The sequence below is a fragment of the Salmo salar genome, chromosome ssa09 (assembly GCF_905237065.1).
Source record: "Salmo salar chromosome ssa09, Ssal_v3.1, whole genome shotgun sequence".
Taxonomy (NCBI): domain Eukaryota; kingdom Metazoa; phylum Chordata; class Actinopteri; order Salmoniformes; family Salmonidae; genus Salmo; species Salmo salar.
In genome coordinates, this window is record NC_059450.1 from 103928591 (window position 1) to 103951770 (window position 23180).

Genomic DNA, 23180 nt, shown 5'->3' on the forward strand with positions numbered 1-23180 from the left:
TATTTCTACTTTGCACTTTCTTCCACTACAAATCTACCATTCCAGTGTTTTGCTTGCTATATTGTATTTACTTTGCCACCATGGCCTTTTTTGCCTTTACCTCCCTTATCTCACCTCATTTGCTCACATTGTATATAGACTTATTTTTCTACTGTATTATTGACTGTAAGTTTGTTTTACTCCATGTGTAACTCTGTGTTGTTGTATGTGTCGAACTGCTTTGCTTTATCTTGGCTAGGTCGCAATTGTAAATGAGAACTTGTTCCCAACTTGCCTACCTGGTTAAATAAAGGTGAAATAAAAAAAAAATACATAAAAAATGTTATAGATTACATTCTGTTATAGCGTTCAATTAAATGTAACATTGGCATAAAGTAATGGAATAGGTCAATTCACTTCGTCAATAAATCCATTCAATTGGTCAATTCAAGGACTTTAACCAGACAATTAAAATACCTATTTTCTATTGTAGAATTTCATCATTCAAAGAGAGGTAACTTTAGGAAAAACAACATGTTTTCAATATCATGATATGTGTAGATTGCAATCTGAGACGAGTTTTTCTAACGGGGACTGAGTGGCAGCGCGTTAATTTGCGGGAAAACTGAGATTACAAAGTAACCAATAAGCACAAGAATTATGTGGAAACAGCAAGTATATTAGTGAGGAACATCTTTATCAAAATATTTCAAATATCAAAATGAAGAATGTTGCATATTGGCAGGCAGTGTGTTCAGTGGTGGAAACATAAGTAACAGCCGCTCTTCTTGCTAGGGCCACTCCTCTTGGTCAACATCAAGCTCCAAGGCAACCAGACCCTTCGTCTCAGTAGGAAAGCAAAACTATATTGATATTAATGGATAACGTTGTAGTGTTTTCCTAAAGCCTTAGGAAGCATCACATCACTGGGGGCTCAAGCTGTCATAGTCCATGTGGGGTCAGACACCATCACTGGTACATGTCTGTGAAAGATTCAACAGGCTACTGGCATGTCACACTTGGCTAAAAGACTACTGTAGCTATGTTGGCATAACTTTCATAGGTAACTTTGACACCTTTTGGAAACAGAAGATGCTCTACAGCAGGTATTCCCAAACTGGGCTACGCGCAATGCCGTCGAATAAAAATGTGATTAATTTCTATTTTCCAAAGGAGCTATACATTTGGGTGTGTTTTTTTCTAACCTGAGTAGCCTCGTTTCACTGCTCAAAATAAAATTAAACCACCTAGTGTTCAGCGAAATAACAACACAATGTCAAATGCAGGTAGCCTAGTCAAATAATTAACATCCAATCACATTAACCGTTACTCTCTCGCGGGAATTCCACTAATGGTCCGTATGTAGCCAAACGTAGCTGCTGCTCATTCGGTTAAATGGACACATTCCAGCTCTACTGGTAGTACTGCTACTACCAGCAGTACTACACCTGCACCTGTCGACGACACAATTTGATCTGCATCCACGAGGACATCCAATGCTAGCACCAGTAATTCAACATTTGTTGTTAGCCCAGCTAGCATGGACACTGACAGTTGTGAATCTGATGCAGCTGAAGGAAAGCACCGAACAACGGACAGGGACGTTGGACCATCGAAGAGTTGCAAAAACTACGATTTGGGGTTGACTTATATTGGGAGTAGTGCCTTTCCTCAGCCACAGTGTGTTATATGTGCAAAAGTACTATCTCACAACTCGATGAAACCTTCACTCTTGCGCAGACATTTAGAAATAAAACATGCCAATTTGATAAAAAATAAGCCACAGGAGTTTTTGGAGCGAGAATTAAGACGACTTTTCAGATGTAAGACATGTATAAAAGCAACAAATACCATTAATAAGGGCTAGAAGCGTCTTATATGGTGAGCTACCGAGTGGCTAGGACAGGCAAGCCCCGTGCTATTGTGGAGGACTTCATTCTTCCTGCTGCCACGGAAATGGCTGGGAGAATGCTGGGGGAAAGGCCAAAAAACTATACAGACAATATCTTTATCAAACAACACTGTTTCACGACGCATCAGTGACATGGCAGGAGATGTTTTGAAACAATTACTGCTTCGCATACAAGCCAGTCAATTCTATGCATTACAGATGGATTGAGTCAACAGACGTGGCGGGCCTGGCACAGCTCCTGGTATATGTCTGTTACGTTTATGGGGGGTCAATTAAGGAAGACATCCTCTTCTGGAAACCACTGGAAACCAGGACAACATGAGAAGATATTTTTAAAGTACTGGACAGCATAGTCACTTCACCCCTACCTACACGTTCAAATTACCTCAACTAACCTCAACCCTCACACACTGACTCTGTACCAGTACCCCCTGTATATAGCCTCGTTATTGTTATGTTATTGTGTTACTTTTGTATTTATTTTATTTTTACTTTAGTTCATTTGGTAAATATTTCCTTAACTCTTTTTGAACTGCACTGTTGGTTAAGGGCTTGTAAGTAAGCATTTCACAGTAAGGTCTACACTTGTTGTATTCGGCGCATGTGACAAATTAAGTTTGATTTGGATTTGATTTATACACACATGTACACATGGATTTTGTGTTGTAGACATGTGGTAGTACAGTAGTGGCCCAAGGGCACACACTTCATGTGGTGTGAAATCTGTTGTGAAATGTATTGTAATGTTTTTAAAATTGTATAACTTCCTTAAGAGAAGTTTATGGGGATCCATAATAAATACAAATACTTTACCTGTAGAAGGCCTTTGAAACTGATTTTCAGTAGCAGGCCCAGTCCACCCAACACACAGGACTGACCTAAAACTACAGAACCTGTTGCCTCCAGTTTTCTATCTTCAGTCTCATTAAACAAGCCCCCTCCAGATAATCTCACACACTCTAGCGTTCTCCCCAGTCCGGAGCTCAGCTTAAATGGGTCCGTAGTGATTCAAAGGTGGGCGTAGCATCATCTTGGGTTGTCTGGTGTGAGGTTTGTTCAGTGTTGGTGGTGGTCGTGGTATGTTCAGTTTTCAGGTGTCGTTCGTAGAGAATATTCAGAACAGTGTAAGTATCGGTCTGAAGCTTAGAGGTGGCAGCCCACTCCTTAGGGATCATGGGGGGGAACAAGGTGTCCTGAAGCACTTCGCCATTTGGGAGTCCATCAAGGATTCCAGGGTGTAAAGCAACCATGTAAAGAGACACCAACAAAACAACAATAGTACACTACAAAACCATCGCAAATACAATAACTAAACTCAGAGAAAATGAACCACTCTCTAGAAAGAAAGATGAGTTATGGTGTTCAGAATGTTTGATTGGATTGTTGGAATTAAGTTGCCATGGTAGTGCCATACAGTCACTTATATCACCGAAGGCTGCTAACAAGACATGTCCAGTCTCATTTATGACATTACTACTATGTGGTCAAGTTGATGGTTGATCATTTCTCCATTCACTGTACGCAAGTATCATCTCTATGGTGAGTTTAGAACAAAGTATGACAGGACCGAATGGAGGACTCCATATCCATTATCTGCCAAGTATCAAGTTATGCGCAAAGATGCTTAAATGTCCTTCAAATGTAATGTTAGAAATGTGGGAAAAATTGCTTCTTGACTCAGAGGTTGTCAGCATTGTAACACTGATTAAGTCATGGCTGGCGCAGTGTCTGGGAGCCCCGTCAACCTTTCTATTTCATTTTTTTTTATTTCTTCTACAGTACACACCAGTTATAAGACTATTTCAGGAGTAGAAGTAAAGGTGTTGTTTTTGTTAGCTACCAAATGTGCTATTATTTTGCTGATCCACTCTCCTTAATTCTCCACTGTAAAACAACCTGTCTCTATATAGACCCATTGATCCATAATAACATATACACACACGATGAGAGGAAAGTTGAAAAAAAGACATGGGGAATATAATTCGGCTAAACTGTATTTGGCTATTAGTCAAATTAAAATGTGTTTTCATTTTTTCTTGGTGCAGCGTTGGTCAGTGTTAACCTTGATCAAGCCTTGAGAATCCAGAGAACACCAGCTGCAGGGTTTACACCAAAGATCCAGGAAAGAACACCAGCTGCAGGGTTTACACCAAAGATCCAGGAAAGAACACCAGCTGCAGGGTTGACACCAAAGATCCAGGAAAGAACACCAGCTGCAGGGTTTACACCAAAGATCCAGGAAAGAACACCCGCTGCAGGGTTTACACCAAAGATCCAGGAAAGAACACCAGCTGCAGGGTTTACACCAAAGATCCAGGAAAGAACACCAGCTGCAGGGTTTACACCAAAGATCCAGGAAAGAACACCAGCTGCAAGGCAGACACCAAAAATTCAGCATATACTATAAACCATACAGAGTCTTATGACTATGGCTGAAGCCCCATTTTGGCTGGTATTTGGGGCAAATAACACATCCGCAAACCATCACATTTTAGTCAAATCAGACACTACCTTGAAAGACAAATCTGGTAAATATCAAATGTTTCTTCAGATTCTAGATCTTTAGGGTGAGACATGAAACACTATACTCTGTCCCTCTCCTACTGCAGCACTCGGAGCTGACACCAGGACAGAAGCGTTACCCATACACGATTGCTGATGCTTACAGAGCATGCACATAAACTCATCCAGAAACATTACCTAAAATGTGCTGCACAGATGCATCAGGACAGGTAGGACATAGGGGTTACTCTATACCCATGGTGGACACATCCTACAAGGAGGTTGGGGGACAGTGAAGTACTACAATGATGATGTTTAAGATTGGTGGTCATACCTGTTTGAGGCATAAGAAAAGTGCTCATAGGATTCACATTTTTGTTTGTAGGTTCTGTAAGGGAGAAGGACCTAGTCCTAGATGTGTATCCAGAGGTTGGATGAACACCCATGTTAAGTCATGAGACGAATTAACATCATTCCAAAATTCGCAGCAAGACCACGCCTCAACCGCATCGTGGACCCAAGGACATATGGATAAACCATTCTACCAAATATCCCCAATCAACAAATGAGGTGTATGGAGTTTACTTTTTAGAATCTGATGTCAAAAACTTTTTTTTTGCCTGTGGTTAACCCTACAGGACATCACCAGGTTATTCTGTGTCAAAAGACAGGAAGTCCAAAAAGCAGGACTAAAGTGCTCAGGGCAGTTTTTGCTTTAGTATTGCACACATTTTGTTATCCAAATTACTCCATGCTTACATCTGTGCCTTTATCAGTGTTCATAAAAATACTTCCTGGAGTTAGATGGCTGATGACTCTGAGTGAATGCATGAGCTCATTGTCTATGGGGGAGCAAGACGACTTATCCTCAATCATATGACGGCATCGCTCATTTGTTTTCAGTGTTTTTACATGTGGTGTAATTTTCTTTTAGTGTTAAAGGGATACTTCGGGATGTTGGCAATGAGGCCTGTTATCTACTTCCCCAGAGTCAGATGATCTTGTGGATATCATTTTATGTCTCTGTGTCCAGTATGAAGGAAGTTAGAGGTAGTTTTGCGAGCCAATGCTAACTAGCATTAGCGCAATGACTGGAAGTCCACATGTATCTGCTAGCATACTTCATTGCCAAAATCCTGAAGTATCCCTAAAAGTGTTTTCTTTAAGTGTCTTACAATTTAATATGAACAGGTGGCTGAGAATGAAATGGGATTCTTATTGTGGGTGAAATTAGTAAGAGAAGACTCGCTACAGGAAAATAAAAGGCCATGGAGCTACATGTACTTACAAGACATTTTACATGACAATACATACAATTCAAAAAGTGGCACCAAATATTTATTTGAATGACATTATGCAAACTCATGTGACAATTGCATTTTTTTATTTTAAAAATTTTACAGACACCACATGGTGGGTGGAACACATGCCAATGGGGATGACATAAAAGATATTATACATTTCTTTATAGAGTTAAGTTAGCAAACAGTTATGGTAGAGCATTTTTGTGGTTATGTAGTTGGAGCTGCAGGTAGAAAGGAATGAAACGATACACTGAACGACAGCACCCCTTGCCTCACCCCTCCCTTTTCAGCCCTGGGTTTAGGATTTCTTGTACTCAATCCTCTCCACTTTGACGTCATCTCCTATGAGCTGGTATACGTACGTCACCACTGTGGATGCTTGGATGTCCATCAATACAAAGGACGGGATGATGTTGCTGAGGAGAAACCAAACAGGGGAGAGGAATGCTTATGTTTACACACCAGTGTAATGCTAGCAGTTAGCAATTTACTAAGTCACTTTAAGAACATCTGCTAAATGACCCAATAAATATGCCAACGGCTTAATTTGTAGAAATTCCACCATTACCTTTCCAGTGCGTTGTAGGCTCCAGTTGCTGAGCCGGGGTTGATGTAGAACTTGTTCTCGTTTTCGAAGGCCTCGAACTTGTGCGTGTGTCCAGAGATGAGGATGTCGACGTCGAGCTGCCTCTGCAGCAGGGCCAGGCTTGCCATGTCCCCCCAGGGGATCACCTGGTGCCCATGGATCAGGCCGATCTTAAACTGACCTACTGTCACCACCTTCTGCTCCGGGTAGTTCAGGTTCTGTAGGGCAGAGAAGGCAGAAAACACCACAGGTCATCCACTTTCCTTACCTATTAAAAGATTACACATACATTTTGATATAATGGATCATGTAATAAAGCATAAGGGAAGCGGATATAAAAACCTCATCAAAGTCTCCCCTGACAATGTGTACGTCCCCGGCCAGTGTCTTCAGGTAGTCATAGCTCTCCTTGGTGCAGAGGTTTCCTGTACAGAGGATGTGCTGGATCTTGCCAGGCACCAACAGCTTCTTAAACTTGGCTGGTAGGGTGTTGCATCGGTGGGGGATGTGCAGGTCACCTAACACCAGGACCAACTGGCATCAAACAGTGGATGGAGAGATGAGATATGTTGGCAACAGTTACAGGAGGGAGCTCTGTCATACTTACAAAATGTAGGCTGTCCATTAGGAGGATGACATCAAGTTTGGAGTCGATACCATTTCAGCTCAGCCAACTCAGGAAATGAAATTCAACATGTGACTTGCAAATGCTCAACTAGTCTGTCGTATTGAATTTCAATTCATCTTAAAAATGCCACAACTTTGGTCCTTGATTTGGAAGATAACTATAAGTTCTCGAGTAGGGTATATCAGTACTCCATGGTAATTAGAAGAAGATTGTGTTTTGCCAATTTGATCAAGGACTAAAGCTTCTGGTCCAATTCCGCAGAATACTCTATCCCCACAGATAGTCGCTGTTCAGACAAACTGATCTAACAAATAATTAAAGTGTATTTATTTTTCCACATCACACATTAGAAAGGTCATACTACATCACCAACCATCCAGCAAAGGGTCAGTGTACCCAAAATAAGACAGCTTGTTTTTAGAGTTGCCTCTAAATGTATCAAACAGATTGCTCAATAACCTCACCTGAATACATGGCAACATTCTTGGTGTTTATGTATGTATGTATGTATGTAAAATGTCTTTATTACCAGGACATCATTATTGGGCTAACAATTAGAGTTTAGCAAGGTACGGGGTGTTACTATGACAGGCATCGCTCCATTAGTCTGCAACACAAGCCTCCAGAAGAGGTAGAACAGGCAGAGGACAGGGTCCAACACAGAGAGCGTGCACTTACCCGGTGACCAGCCTGAATACAGAGCAGAAGACGATTGGAGACAGGGGTAGGGTGGGTAACAGGATGTGTGTGGAGAGATTGACATGAAGCAAGATCGAAGATTGGAAAGGAAAAAAATAAAACAAGGTGGGACAAAAGTGAAAACTTAAAAAATTAAGGAAACTACAAACAAATAAATGTTAGTAAGGTGACAATAGATGATAGGCTTAATTGTTAGTGGGTTGCAAGTTAGATCAAAACTAAAGCGTGAGTGATTATAGTAGTGCCCCTACCAAACACTAACGTTAGGTTTGTGCACTGACACAAAGTAAAAAGGTCCATAAAGTTGAAATCAAACTAAAATACAAAAACGAATATTACTGAATTTAAATACGTAACTTGCTGCGATGAGTACGAATGAGAAATGACATGGTGTGGTAGCTAAACAACCAGAGAAAATGAAGAAATCACCTGCTAGCTAAGACATGGAGAAGGAAATTAGCTAACGTTAGCTAGCTACTCGAGCAAACTCAATCTCATCACACAGATTCACAGACAATGACAAATTTAAAGTAGAACCCAATGCAGATTGAAAGGGTGATTGATTTGAGCAGTGCTGCGTTTGGTTATTCAGACCACTTTTTGTCATGTGATCATCGTTCATCCATCTCGGGCTACCTAGCAGACCAACATGCTTTATATGCTGGGATCTAGAGAGTTTACGGTCACAAGGCAATTAGTCCATACATCAACATACAAGCACTGTTAACGAAAAATAAATAAGGTTAAAAAAAAATCTAATATTTACTTTATTTTCACTTACCATCGTCTATTTTGCTGTTGGGCTTCAGGAAGCAGCTACGCAAGAAAACGTAATGACGTTTACACTAAGTCATTCAATCAGCCAATGAATGCCGAGCAATTTTACGGAGGCCAATGTAGAACATACTCGAATGTGAGCAAGGTGGATTCTTTCCATTTTCTGAACTTCATTGCTTTACTTTCTATCTCAATGCCCCCATTCGAATGCATTATAAACATAATGCATAGAGTTGTGAATGTATCTTTCAAGTGCTACTCCCTCCCTGTCAAACCTTATTTAACTTCTGTATAAAATTATATCAGTCTCACAGAGATTGCTGACATTCATACCAATGAGTCAACATCTACAACACATTGTAAATCTTATCTGACAATAAGACTAAATTATAAACACAGCTCACAGTTTTCTAGAAAGGTTTATTGGGGTACAATTAATTCCAAACAGAAAGATGTAATCGTGGATGTGGAATGAAAAGGGGATATGGGAGAGAGACAGCGAGGTTCAGAGAGCTAGGTATGCGAGTGTCCTGGGGTTGTTTGTCTCTACTCTAGAGAGAAGTTCAGGCCCAGCACCCCCCCAGAGCCCTGCAGCAGCTGGGTGGCAGGGTCAAACTCCAGCGGCACAGTCTTGCTCTGCTTATGCTTTAGGTCCCGCTCCATCAGCTGTGTGCACAGACACAGAGCCACATTCCATCAACAACATGGTGTACATGCATGGCTTTTATCATTTAGTGACAGACACCAATACACTGACAAACATAACATGCTAACAAATGATTAATATCCTCACCAACAAAGTAAAAACACTTGGGATTGTGAACCACCAGGAGGACCAAAAAGTGGACGAAAGGACAATCAGAATTTGGTCATGTCACCTCACCTCATAGGTGGATAGCTCCAGCAGCTCACTGATGTCATCCTCCTGCTGTGACAGTGGCTTGTTGATCGCCATGGCAGCCTTGGCCACATCAGGGTGGTAATGCTTCTGCAGGGTCTACACTCAGGAGAGCAGGAGGGGAAAGTGAAGAGCACAGTGAGTTTGGCTGTGTTCATCTCTATGGATAATGTGTTTGTTTCTCTGGATGCCCCTAAACACCTGAAGCTCCCATAGGCTGCTCTCCAGGGCGTGGCACTGGGAGGGGTCCTCCTCCTCCATCAGGTAGGGGTCATCACAGGCTTCTGTCCAAACACACAGAAAATGACAAGCCATGTCAAAAAATCTATCTATTGGAAAGCCCTTTTAAGACCTAGCCTATATATGTCAAACCACCACAATATTATCATCATAATCAAATTAATTCATTCCCATCTCCAGACAGGTGAATGTATGGGGTGAAATGGGGACACTTACCGTCTGCTGCACTAGGCCGGTGAATGAGGACTCGGCAGGCAGGGTGGCGGCGGATCAGGTTGCAGATGAAGGGCAGTACCATGAGCAGAGCAGCAGGTGGCGCCGTGAGGGCCAGGCGGGACAGACGCTTGGCAAACGCTGCCACCAAGTAGACTGGCAGGTGACTGGAGAGAGAAAGAAAAGACACCATGGACAAATAGTTGATAACTGTTTACTGATTTACAGCAAGTGTGAGGATAAAATGCCAGTCATCGATAGTTAATGGAGTGATCATGACAGAGAGGTCTTACGTGGAGGAGAGGAAGAGGTTAGCTAAGTGGAAGAAGCGTGCTCTGTACTTCACATGGAAAACAGAGGGCTCCAGCAGGCTGTACAACTTCTTGTAGAAATCGGGATAATCTCTGCAAACACACAGGCACACACTTAGACGGTTATTACTAGAATAGTCACTTGACTCTAGTGTTGAGGGAAAGTAACTCCAACTGAAACATATTCAATAGCTAGGACCAGGTTTTTTTGTTCCTATGATAGTGGGTAATGTCTACCTCTGTTTAAATAGTTTGCATCCAATGCAAAAACCTAAACCTTCAGAAGCTTAATGAAGACAACGTTCCCTGGTTCAGTACTTTCTGCACTAAGAGTGTGGAATACTCACAGGTTGTGCTGATGGATGAGCACAAACAGGCCATTGAGAGCCAGCAGACTGATTGCCCCTCCTGTACAGACACAGAAAAAACAATATACCAGAAATTAACTTTCCCAGTCGTACAAAAAAAAGCTACACAGGATGCCACTGTGGGTGATCAGTATGGCTGTATTACAGAAGTTCTAACATACTCATGCCCACTCATGGTTAGAGTACACCACAAATAAGATATTTCTCGCAGTACTCTTCTCTTTCAGTACAGTGTGGCATCTAGTCAGATTGTTCTATAGGTGACAAACTATGGAAACTCAACTCACCAACATCATAGGCTGCAGTCAGGAAGTCGATCATCACTGTGGGATTGCTTATGTGGGGCAGGATTGAGTCATGGAGGATCACCAGCACCTTCTTGTACATGCTGCTGGGCAACTACAGGGTATGAAAGACATGAGACTGAAAATTCTGGGACTCTAGGCTGGAACAAAGGTGGTCTATATGTTAAAGTGGATCTTATACCTTATACTTCAGAAACCCGAGCCACAACCGCTCAAAGGCACGCTTGTGTTCCTGATGGGAAGGAGAGATAATCATTACATTCACACTTATAGCAATACTTCTAATCATGAGACACAAAAAGCATGTTTTCTCCAGTTGATAGGAGGCTTTGCTTACTTTTAGTTTGGCTGCTTTCCAGTCTTCATGTTTAGCTGTAAAATGAACCAAGGGGCAATCGATCACACAGTAAGTTAAGGCTGAGCAACAGAAGGAAGTCTGGAAGCATCTTCCCCAGAGCTAAAGAACCGAATCACATTCTGCTTATGTGTTATTTTACGCACACCTTTTTTCTACGTAGCTGCTGCTCACCCTCCCTTCACATTTCTTACTTACCCCCCCCCCCAAAAAAAACACTACAACTTTGACTGTCTGCCTCGACAATGTTTGAATGACGATGAAAACATAACATTAAATCTCTATTTAGACTGCCTGTGTTCTGCTTGTGTTTGATTTGCTGCCTACATAGCTCATGTAAAAAGAACATGAAATCGCTATTTAGACTGCCCGTCTGTTGTGCTTATGTTTTATAATAGCCTACTGTTACAACAGACAAAGTTTGTTAAATCATCTTTTCTACAACATGTCAAAGGTTGTCGGCTACACCAGACAAAGACGTCCGATCATCGCTGCGGAGAGGAAGGGGGAAGCGGCAGTGGAAGGAGCAGCAGCTAAAAAAAAATCTGTGCGTAGAGAATCCCACGCACACACAGAAGCTTCAGGTGTTTAGCTATAGGAAGAGACATCCAGAGAATTTGGCAACACAGCCACTCGGATAAATTAACGGTACCTTTGCATAACAATGGTGAAGGTGCATAAAGATAGAGGAATTCAGATATGACATCATTGTTTTTAGCACTACCCATAGAGTTCGTAAACTACGGCGCACGACATGGTTCAATGTACCAGTAAACCAGCACAATTTACTTTGTTTTTTTCCCAATTGCCACCGTCTTGGAGCTAGAATTTGGATCATGTATACTGTGCTAATGCTGTAAAAAAACGGAGCAATGTACAATACGGCGAACTAAGCATTTGTGCTAAGTACATGGGGGGCCTCCATCTTTATGCACCTTCCCATTGAATAATATGGACAATTTTAAGAACATGTTGCATACAAGTTACTAAAAATGCATTGTTTTCATTTTAATATATAGCATAAGAGCAAAACAGCAGGCCGACCTTCCTGTTTGACCAGGTAGTTGGTGAGTTCTGACTCCTGGCTAGGCATGTTGATATTGGACAGCAGAGTGAATACGTTGTTCTGGTAAATGGGCATCACTGCCTGAAGCGACAAGACAAGACCATTCTAAACAAACAATATCAGCCAGATATGACAGCCCAACACTTGAGCTAAGGCATGGAGCACAAGTCAACTGAGGTGATTGAAGACAAAATAGTGAAGAATGTTAAAAATACATAACTGCTATAAAAAACAAACACCTAAACAAGTTACAATAAACCATCTCATTTAGAACCTCCAAACGCAGACACAAGTCCTGGTTGGGCTTACCCCTTTGGTTTTGTCCATCACCCTGCCCACGTTCTCCCGGACGGAGCTCATGACGTAGTAACGCACATCCTCCATATCCAGGTACTCCTGAAATCTGGAGATAAGAACTGCCATATCCTCCTCCTGAGAGAGCAGCCGCTCCACCACTGCCTGGTCACAGAGCAATGGATCGTTACAGACAAAATCTCAATGTAACAGGTGTGGGTCAGTTGGTGGAGCATGGCGCTTGTAACGCCAAGGATTCTGGGATCGATTGCCACTGGTGCCACCCATACCAACAATGTCTGCACACTTGACTAAGTCGCTTTGAATAAAATATATTTGATTTGAATAAAACATAAATAGATGTGGTCCAGCTTCAAACTTGCATCTTGGTGCGCAAATGCACCCTTATGACAGTTTAAATTGTGTAACATTTGCGCCAGGCAACTAACATGTAGTACAGTATTTAACTGAAACCCCTACCTGGATGAGTTCTCTTGGGAAGCTGTAGTGTTCGCTCCAATCCAAGTCTTGGAGGGGGAACTTCCCTTCCATGGAGGCAAACTCCATCAGTGCACACAGGGCACTCTCCTGCATCGGAATAAATAGCATCGTCAGCCCAAACACACTCAACATTTTACTAAATCCTTCATTTAAAAAAAGTACATTTCACACACACCATACGTTACTAATGATTAGGACCAATGTTTTTCTTTACCGTGTGACCAGACACCATAAAAACACCAGGCCCTAATAAAGCAGAACTTATGAAGCAGCTGACCCTTTATTCTAGAACCTAAATCAGACTGAGATACCAATTACTGGTATACAGTCTGAAACAAAGCACTGCAAACAGTTTAATTACAAGCCAGAATGTTAAATACAATTTTAACTTACTTGACCGGTTGTCTGTGAGTTTGGTCCTTCAGTGGGTCAACATTTTTGACAAAATATCCACAGGAAAGTATTACTTATCAGAATTTTTAGAGTGCCAGTACTGCTGTTGAAATGTCTACCCCTAGCATATGTGCAAATGTAAACACCTGCAAGACTTCAGTTAGTATGAATGCATTAAGTGCATGTACTTCCATCTTGTTTGCTCTTGACCTAAAGCACGTGCACAACTCTTGATTGCCACAGCCCGAGACTTGCGTTTAGAAGTAGTTTTAATAATACTTTCCTGTGGATATTTTGTTTCAAATTTCAACCCACTGAAGGACAACCCCGACGGCCAATCGGCAGAGTATGTTCAAATATAATTTTATATAACGTTTGTGACCGACAAGGGACATTTCGTTTTTTTCTTCTATGTGCCACAATTGGGACTAACTAGGGCCCAGAGTTTTCTTAGCCTGGTTGCCAGTGTTTCTGCTCTCTCACAAACTCCTTATGAAATTGAGTGATAAGGAGTAGGCAAGAGTTCAAACTGATCTGGGACCAGGCCAGAGTCTTCCCTCCTGGCCCTAACAATGACCTTTTGGTGTTGGCAAAAAAGTAACTCGCCTTAATCTGGTATGATTCATGGCTAATGTGCTCCAGCAGCAGCTCCAAACAACCGTTGTATCGGTGGCGGATGAACATGCAGTACTTCTCATCCGCACTGCGATCACCTGCCAGGACACAAAAAGTCAGTGGCCGGCATAGACTGAGGCCCAAGCAACATAGAGATACAAGACACCTAAAGGTATATCATTCATTTGTGAAGTCTAACTCTATAGATGTTACTGAACTAAAGACTTTTCCCAATCAGACTACATTTGTTGTCCTTGGTGAGGAAATGCCACAATAATACTGAAGAAAAATATAAAACTCAACATGTAAAGTGTTGGTCCCATGTTTCATGAGCTGAAATAAAAGATCCCAGATATGTTCCATACACACACACCAAAAACAAATCTCCCAAATTGGGTGAACAAATTTGTTTACATCCCTGTTAGTGAGCGTTTCCCCTGTATCAAGATAATCCATCCACCTGACAGGTATGGCATATCAAGAAGCTGATTAAACAGCATGATCATTATACAGGTGCACCTTGTGCTGGGGACAATAAAAGGCCACTCTGAAATGGGCAGTTTAGTCACAACGCCACAGCTGTCTCAAGTTGAGGGAGCATGCAATTGGCATGCTGACTGCAGGAATGTCCACCAGAGCTGTAGCCAGAGAATTGAATGTTCATTTCTCTACCATAAGCCGCCTCAAATGTTGTTTTAGAGAATTTGGCAGTTCGTCCAACCGCCCTCAACCACAGACCACGTGTAACCACGCCAGCCCAGGACCTCCACATCCGGCTTCTTCACCTACGGGATAGTCTGAAACCAACTACCCAGACAGCTGATGAAACCGAGGAGTATTTTTCTGTAATAAAGCCTTTTTGTGAGGAAAAAGCCATTCTGATTGGCTGGGCCTGGCTTCACAGTGGATGAGCCTGGCTCCCACCCATGGCTGCGCCCCTGCCGAGTCATGTGAAATCCATAGATTAGGGCCTAATGAATTTATTTAAATTGACCAATTTCCTTATATGAACTGTAACTCAGTAAAATCGTTGAAATTGTTGGTCGTTGCGTTTATATATTTTTAGTATACCTTTTTTCTGGTTGCCAGATCTGGAGTTGCAGAGCAAAACTGATACTCACCACCAATCAACAACTCTTCTTTGGGCAGTTGCCCAACATACAGGTCTCCCCTCTCCAACAACGTGCTGAACAGTTTAGTACATCCATTAATCGCACAAACAACGTTCTTCTCTTTCTCTGACTGAGGATGAAAGTGGGGAGAATGTGCATTGATATGTAATATAGATCGTCAATCACCAAGAGAACCATGGGGACAAAATGTGGGGGGCTAGCTAGCTAGCTTTCCAAAACCAAGAGGCAAAGCTAACATTGAACACACACACATTAGAACGTTTCCGTTAAGTTACATACCTGAAGATACTCAAGAACGTCGAACACATCGTTGGCATGTTTTTTGCTCTGAATAATCAGATCTACTTTACTGTTGATGTCTATTTTAGGTGTTTTCACATCATTTACGGTTAAGTTTTCCGAACTCACGTTGCACCTCTTCGAAGTCGCCATTTTCCCCCCAGATGAGGGTAGTGTTGACGTCCTTTACGTTCTAATTTCGCCCCCTTGCGGTCGGCGTGTACGGTGCAGGGCCTGGCCAAATATCTCAAATAAATATTCTAGCAGTACTGTAACAAATGTACTACCATAATTTACATGTGACATCGCAAAACAAATTGAAAGCTTTATAAAAATACCATCATTCCTATCATTGCATCCTGTCTTAGACCTACATGTCTTATCAAGCTGTGTTTGTTTCATGAAACACATCCAACTAACAAATCCTTACAAATAAAATGTGTTGAAAGATTTTACTAGAAAGGATTCACACAATGATTTAAAAATAACAAAAATGTTTATTAAAATGTCTTCATTATTGAGTAAATCAGTGGCATTACTGACGATGCATTTCCATAGCAAAACAAAAGCTCATTCTTGAGATACAGCAAAGCAAAAGGTGTCTTTCCACTTGCCAGAGACTTCAAAGTGCAGAATCTGATCTATTACCCTCCTCATCATCCTGAAAATGGAAAATAGTTTTATGAGTTTCAAAAAAGTGAAGGTGATGGCACCTCCCAAAAACACAGCAGGTTTTATGAGGTCTGGGTGTGAAGTGCTTATAGTTGATGATTCATCTAATAATGTTCAATATTTTGTAGGACTTTAACAAAGAACCACTGATAATTGAACTGGCAAATATATAATTGTGTTGTATTCACCCACCTGCTCCCTATCCTTATCCTGAGCTCCTGTTGCAGTTGCCTCAAAGTCATGTATGGGCAGTGTGGCCATCCAGCTAGCCATGGACCCTTCCTGGCACTCTGTCTCCACAATGCTGGGGTAGATGTGCTCCTCCTTGAAAGCCAAGATGGCCTGCTCCTCTTCAGTCCACTCCAGGCACTCATGGAGGCCGTCCCCACCAAACCGCTTGTTGTACCTGTCAAAGTGCACCTTCTCCAGCACCAGGCCCAGCCCGGGGGCTTTGGGCACGTCCACTTTCTCCTCACCCCAGCTTCGCTTTAACACTTCGTCCCCCGAATAGCCCTTCACCACAGCTATCACCAGGCCGATCATCTTCCGGATCTGATGCATCATGAAGCTCTGGCCACGCACAGTAATCTCTGCAAACTCGGCGCCGCCACGAACAAAGGGCTCGCCACAGGACATCTCTGTGATGTAGCGGCGGGCGCTGGGGTCCCATGCGGCCTTCTGGGAGGTGAAGTTGTGAAAGTTATGGGTGCCCTTGTAGCTGCCAAACAGCTGGTTTACTCTCTGCAGTGTCTCTGGCTCAAGGCGGAACGCAGCGTAATTCTTGGTGTAATAGTCCTTTGGGGAGAAGGCCACAGTGGGGAGCATGTAGGAATATGTGCGGGCATCACAGCTGTTTTTAGAATTGAAGCCCCCAGTCACTCGTTTCAGACCTATAGGGACAAAAGATCACAAACGATGCAGAACAACATTGGTAACTAAACTGTTCTCGTCTTTAAAGTTTTATTTTTGATATCAATTGTTTTTATTATATGTTCAAGCCAATAGGCAGAATAAACAGCATTGGACAAACAACATTGCATTGCCAGCGCATGTCCAACACATTTTCACATAACACCTTGAATCAATTACTTCCCAAAAGGGACCACCAAGACTTGTCTTTATACAAGAACCATAGGCTGCTTTGTGACGGTTTTAGGCTTGTCTCCAACACATTTGACAGGAAGCAGTGCGATCTCACCCAGCACTCTGATCTGTGGTGGAAGATTGGAGTTGATCTTTTCCATTACGTCTTCAATCATCCACAGTTTTAGAGAGACCACTTGACCTGCTGCAGAAACACCCTGACAGAAAACAAATGAAGCTGATCACAAAGCAAGGTAATAACAATGAATTTGTGTTTGAGGCCACACAAAGTGTATGTCTTTTCCTGTGCATTTAATATCTTCAGGTATAAAACATTTGTAAGGATACTTGCTCAAGGGATGCATTTGTGCAGACAGCAACCAAGCCTTTTCCATGCTTGCCTCCCATACCTTGTCTGTTCTCGCACATCTTTGGAACGACATTTTTTTCATGTCATCTCCATGGTTGTCTGGGATGCACCCAGACTTAATCAGTGCTGTGACCAGCTCATCCTCAATGGTTTTGAACTGGGAGGATCCAGCATTTCTCTGAAACACAAAACCCAGCAGATTAAGCATACCGAACAAAAATCTAAAACGCAACATGCAACAATTTCAACGATTTTACTGAGTTACAGTTCATATAAGGAAATCAGTCAATTGAAATAAGGGCCTAATCTATAGATTTCACATGACTCGGCAGGGGCGTAGCCAAGGGTGGGCATAGGACCACCCACTGGGGAGCCAGGCCCAGCCAATCAGAATATGTTTTTCCCCACAGAAGGGCTTTATTAGAGACAGAAATACTCCTGTTTCATCAGCTGTCTGGGTGGCTGGTCTCAGACCATCCCACAAGTGAAGATGCCAGATGTGGAGGTCCTGGGCTAGAGTGGTTACACATGGTCTGCGGTTGTGAGGACGGTTGGACGCATTGCCAATGGTAGCGAAATGAACATTAAAATTCTCTGGCAACAGCTGCAGTCAGTATGCTAATTGCACGATCCCTCAAAACCTGAGACATCTGTGGCATTGTGTTGTGTGACAAAAATGCACAGTTTAGAGTGGCCTTTTATTGTCGCTAGCACAAGGTGCACCTGTGTAATGATCATGCTGTTTAATCAGCTTATTGATATGCCACTCCTGTCAGGTGGATGGATTATCTTGTTACAGGAGATGGATGGATTATAGGGTTGTAAACAAATTTGTTCACAAAATTTGAGGGAAATATGTTTTCTGTCCGTATGGAACATTTCTGGGACCTTTTATTTCAGCTCATGAAACATGGGACCAACATTTTACATGTTGAGTTTATATTTTTGTTCAGTATATTTAGAAAGCTGCACCTAAATGGAGGACTAGCTATTTATATTAAAACATCCATTCATGAAAAGATTAAGATTAATACCAACCTGCATACCGTAGTAACCTTTGCCTGAATATGCCAAAAGCAGGACCACTTTTCTTTTGGGGTGTTTCCTCTCATTGCCAGTCGGTTCTACAGACTTCAGCTTCTTTCTGATGTGTCCATTCTCACCCGACTCTCCATTTCCTTCCTCCACTCGTTTCAGTGGCTTGATCAGCATATTTCCTGACTCTTCTTCACTCATCATCCACCGGATCCCTGCACACTTGTAAAGCCAACCTGGTGAAAACACAGCAAGTTAAAGGGATAGTATTGTGAGTGAGTTAAGTTTCCACCCTGTTCCTTTCTCCTAATAAATCACTTCATATCTAAAAAATCCTATCTGAGAAGGGGAGTGAAGGAGACCAGAACGGAGGGAACAACCTTCTGGAATGAAATCCAGCAGTGGGCTTAAGGCTGAAATCGATACCTAGCCCCTTTCCCCTAGGTACTCTAGAATCACTACAGGTAACACATCCAATCATTTCAGATCTACATGACTACCTGCCTGGAGGAGGAGCTAATGCTCATCATTACATGAACGTTTACTAACACTAGAACACCACAACAATATGCATTCTCTTAATTTGACTTTCTTCCAAAGTAGTCAGCTAATTTCGTTAAATTAGGTTTACTGTCGCTTCTGATACGCAACACTGGTGGACACATTTTCATCATTTCTTAAGTCTTCATTTAATGACATTTGATCATGTTTTAAGTTCTGAAGATCTAAATAGGAGCCAGCTAGCTATCGTTACCGATTCAGCTAGGCAAACTAGCTTCATCACACAACAAATACAAATTGCCTATGGTTTTCTACCTTGCCAGCTAACTAGCTACCATGACCAGCAATAAATAGGAAAAATCCTTTGCAGGAGACTCACGTGTGATCCACAAAAAATCGTTAAATACACGTCTTGCTTATAGCACCACTTTGGCAGTTAATCCATTTACGACAGCTGTACAATCTGAAACAAAAATGCAAGAAACCCTTTACAAGCTAGATAGCAATCACTGCAGGCAGCAACAGCGACACACATGGGCAAAATCAACTTTGACCTTACCCTTCTTCTTCTATGATATAATGGCGGTTCTGCAAACAAACGTTAAAGGTGCATGCCGCCACTTACTGTGCTGGAGTGTGTGGTCAATCACGGTTTACAACATAAGCTCCACATTTCTAAATCATTCTACCTGACTCAGTACTTCTGAGAAAAAAGAGCCCTACTAACTTCTACAATCCCTTTCCAAACTCCATCCAACCTCAATAACTATAGCCTTTCGCCTCTCTTCAACATAAAACAATATAACATGTTCCACCATTTCATCTACCATACACAAACCATTCACATGCTTGCCAACCAGATGTGATGATGATTTCAAGCCATAATACAACCTGTTTTGTGATAATTGTGTTGTTTGCTCTATAACCTGTTAATTCCTATGCCCTGCGACCATGATATATAGGCCTAAAGGCCAAGACAATAAGAAGACACAGTGGCAGAATAAATTCAACCACACCTTTGTTTTATCACAAAACCAGATAGTAACCTCTGTTCAGTGAAGTACACGAAGAATATTGCATGTACAGTAACAGACCGTTACATGACCTACATCATGGTCAAGCAAGTGAATGTATCCGACATGTGCAGACCACTAAACAACTATTAATTTAGAACAACAGACAGTTAACGCAAGTCGCAACGAAAACAGGAGCTGCCTCCACTATTCTAGGACCATTTCAACTTCAACATTTCAACATCCACAAATCACCTCTGCTTAGTCTAATACAGTCACAACTAAAAGATACCAAAAACAATTTAGTCCAATCAACATAAGCTAAATATGATGTGGCTGCACATGCGTTTGTACAAGTAGTAAAACATGTTGACTCACCATACTTGTAGAGAAACACCAATGCCATCCTCCTCTCTTTCAAGTTGACGAAACGGTCTATCACTCTGTCATACAGTAAAGTATTTATTTTTATTGTCCTAGGCTACCTGGCTAAAATGCTTGCTCGCTAGCCTAACTTCCATTCATGGGCAACATTAGCTAGTTAACATTAGCCTTCTACATCTAGCTACAAAGTGAACTTCCATCCTCTCAGGCCAGGGGCACAACAATGTATGACATAATGGTTGGATCAGAATTGGCATTATAATCATTGGCCAGTACAGAGGATAAAGTAAAAGCACAAGTCCAAATCCCTTTCTCCATCCATGGCTAATTTAGGAAAGGGCCAATTTTAGCTAGCTGGCTAGCTAACCACCGGAGGACAACAACACAACGACATAGAACAACAAGTTTTTCTGTCAATGACGAATGATCTCAATGGGATTTGATAGGACTGACGCCAAATCCAAGTTGGCTTCCCTTGACACTTTTCTTTGGTGCAACAGGACCATTCACAGTTGAGATCGCTCAGTTTAGCTCAATGCTGATTGGCTATTTATTTATAGTTTTTTGTCAATGGAGGCCAGATGCTCGCTGGCTTCCCTTCCCTTCAATGCTATGGGCTGCAACAATACTTGTTTGGTCCCAGACAACATCAGATACATAGCCTACACATAGAGAGAGAGGGGTGCTGTTTCGCTCACTCGGATGCTTTCTCCTGTGAGATACAATATTCATGGATGCCAAGGATACAATTCCTTGGCCTCCATGAATACATGCCACTGCCACCAACCTTTCTTTGGAGGGCATACACAGTGCATTCGGAAAGTATACAGACCCCTTGACTTTTTCCACATTTTCTTACACCCTTATTCTAAAATTGATTAAATTGTTATTTTTTCCCACATAAATTTACACACAATACCCATAATGACAAAGCAAAAACAGGTTTTTAGAAATGTTAGCAAAAATATTTAAAAGAAATACTGAAATATCACATTTACATAAGTACTGAGACACTTTACTCAGTACTTTGTTGAAGTACCTTTGGCAGTGATTACACCCTCGAGTCTTCTTGGGTATGACGCTACAAGCTTGGCACAGATGTATTTGGGGAGTTTCTTCTATGCAGATCCTCTCAAGCTATGTCAGGTTGGATGGGAAGCGTCGCTGCACAGCTATTTTCAGGTCTCTCCCAAGATATTCGATCGGGTTCAAGTCCGGGCTCTGGTTGGGCCACTCAAGAACATTCAGAGACTTGTCCCGAAGCCACTCCTGCATTGTCTTGGCTGTGTGCTTAGGGTCGTTGTCCTGTTGGAAGGTGAACCTTCGCCCCAGTCTGAGGTCCTGGGCGCACTGGAGCAGGTTTTCATCAAGGATCTCTCTGTACTCTCTGTATCTTTCCCTCGATCCTGATTAGTCTCCCAGTCCCTACTGCTGAAGAACATCCCCACAGCATGATGCTGCCACCACCATGCTTCACTGTAGGGATGGTGCCAGGTTTCCTCCAGACGTGACGCTTGGCATTCATGCCAAAGAGTTGAATCTTGGTTTCATCAGACCAGAGAATGTTGTTTCTCATGGTCTGAGAGTCCTTTAGATGCCTTTTGGCAAACTCCAAGTGGGCTGTCATGTGCCTTTTACTTAGGAATGGCTTCTGTCTGGCCACTGTACCATAAAGGCCTGATTGGTGGAGTGCTGCAGAGATGTTTGCCCTTCCGGAAGGTTCTCCAATCTCCAAAGAGGAACTCTGGAGCTCTGTCAGAGTGACCATTGGATTCTTGGTCACCTCCTGACCAAGGCCCTTCTCCAACGATTGCTCAGTTTGGCACGGCGGCCAACTCTAGGAAGAGTCTTGGTGGTTCCAAACTTCTTCTATTTAAGAATGATGGAGGCCACTGAGTTCTTGGGGACCTTTAATGCTGCAGAAATTTGTTGGTACTTTTCCCCAGATCTGTCCCTCAACACAATCCAGTCTCGGAGGTCTACAGACAATTCCTTCAAACTCATGGCTTGCTTTTTGCTCTGACATGCACTGTCAACTGTGGGACCTTATCTAGACAGGTGTGTGCCTTTCCAAATCATGTCCAATCAATTGAATTTACCACCGGTCAACTCCAATCAAGTTGTAGAAACATCTCAAGGATGATCAATGGAAACAGGATGAACCTGAGCACAATTTTGAGTCTCATAGCAAAGGGTCTGAATATTTATGTAAATAAGGGTTTTCTGTTTTAATTTTTAATACATTTGCAAAAATTCTAAAAATCTGTTTTCGCTTTGTCATTATGGGGTATTGTGTGTAGTTTGATGAGGGGAATAAATAATTTAATCAATTTTAAAATAAGGCTGTAACGTAACAAATTGTTGATAAAGTCAAGGGGCCTGAATACTTTAAGAATGCACTGTAAATGCCGGCCCTTGGGCTCAGAGTCCCATGTCTTCTGCCACACGTATCAAAATGGCTCTGATCTTACCCTTGGCCTCACCTCTACAGAGTGGAACATGAATGTCAATAATATCTTGTTTTAAAGCCATATTGGCTATCTGGTCTACAATTTCATTGGGATGGGAACCAGCAGAATATCACTACTACACAGTCTCTCGATTCTCAATAATAACATTAATGCCTCCTATTAAATTTGCCAGATGAAAAACTATTCAACACAGACAGGGAATCTGAGCAAACTATAATTCTGACAGGTTGAGCGTCCTAGACTTACTGGAGGGCAACTACTACTGCCAACAGTTAAACTGAGTATACTGACAG

The 23180-nt window shown here is 42.1% G+C and overlaps 3 protein-coding genes across 5 annotated transcripts; all 3 read right to left on the reverse strand.

Moving 5' to 3' along the window:
• Positions 1-5732: 5732 nt before the first annotated feature.
• Positions 5733-8435, reverse strand: vps29 (VPS29 retromer complex component). 3 transcript variants are annotated; one of them, XM_014133945.2, is made up of 5 exons: positions 8392-8409; positions 7590-7601; positions 6626-6817; positions 6266-6501; positions 5761-6113 (listed from the first exon to the last, which is right to left on the reverse strand). In XM_014133945.2, exons 1-5 carry the CDS (start codon positions 8392-8394, stop codon positions 5996-5998), a joined length of 561 nt encoding a protein of 186 aa, XP_013989420.1. In that variant the 5' UTR covers positions 8395-8409; the 3' UTR covers positions 5761-5995. The 3 variants fall into 3 exon arrangements, with proteins under 3 accessions (NP_001134144.1, XP_013989420.1, XP_045579230.1); NM_001140672.1 differs by lacking the exon at positions 7590-7601 and having other exon boundaries at positions 5733-6113; positions 8392-8435; XM_045723274.1 differs by lacking the exon at positions 7590-7601 and having other exon boundaries at positions 8377-8409.
• A 352-nt stretch (positions 8436-8787) lies between these two features.
• On the reverse strand, positions 8788-15581 carry LOC123744693 (nucleolar complex protein 4 homolog). The gene is made up of 15 exons (XM_045724282.1): positions 15359-15581; positions 15068-15188; positions 13938-14044; positions 12918-13025; positions 12453-12602; positions 12122-12224; positions 11060-11094; positions 10904-10954; positions 10705-10816; positions 10397-10457; positions 10032-10142; positions 9742-9905; positions 9487-9569; positions 9271-9384; positions 8788-9053 (listed from the first exon to the last, which is right to left on the reverse strand). Exons 1-15 carry the CDS (start codon positions 15509-15511, stop codon positions 8934-8936), a joined length of 1593 nt encoding a protein of 530 aa, XP_045580238.1. The 5' UTR covers positions 15512-15581; the 3' UTR covers positions 8788-8933.
• Positions 15582-15838: 257 nt separating this feature from the next.
• pus1 (pseudouridine synthase 1) lies at positions 15839-19466 on the reverse strand. Its single transcript, NM_001140749.1, is given in 6 exon segments — positions 15839-16019; positions 16223-16920; positions 17229-17331; positions 17524-17661; positions 18522-18754; positions 19399-19466. Coding segments are annotated over 5 exon segments (1179 nt in total). The 5' UTR covers positions 18723-18754; positions 19399-19466; the 3' UTR covers positions 15839-15980.
• Between the last annotated feature and the right edge of the window lie 3714 nt (positions 19467-23180).

What these genes read in the sequence shown, in the direction of transcription:
- LOC123744693 (XM_045724282.1), bottom strand. Translation starts at nt 15,511, where the DNA reads ATGGCGACTTCGAAGAGGTGCAACGTGAGTTCGGAAAACTTAACCGTA. An exon ending in TGATGGACAAAACCAAAGGG is followed by an intron (nt 12,225 to 12,452) that starts GTAAGCCCAACC and finishes TTGTCGCTTCAG; the next exon opens with GCAGTGATGCCCATTTACCA. An exon ending in CTCATCCATCAGCACAACCT is followed by an intron (nt 10,143 to 10,396) that starts GTGAGTATTCCA and finishes GTGTGTTTGCAG; the next exon opens with AGATTATCCCGATTTCTACA.
- vps29 (XM_045723274.1), bottom strand. An exon ending in TCAGGGGAGACTTTGATGAG is followed by an intron (nt 6,502 to 6,625) that starts GTTTTTATATCC and finishes TCTGCCCTACAG; the next exon opens with AACCTGAACTACCCGGAGCA. An exon ending in GCCTACAACGCACTGGAAAG is followed by an intron (nt 6,114 to 6,265) that starts GTAATGGTGGAA and finishes GTTTCTCCTCAG; the next exon opens with CAACATCATCCCGTCCTTTG.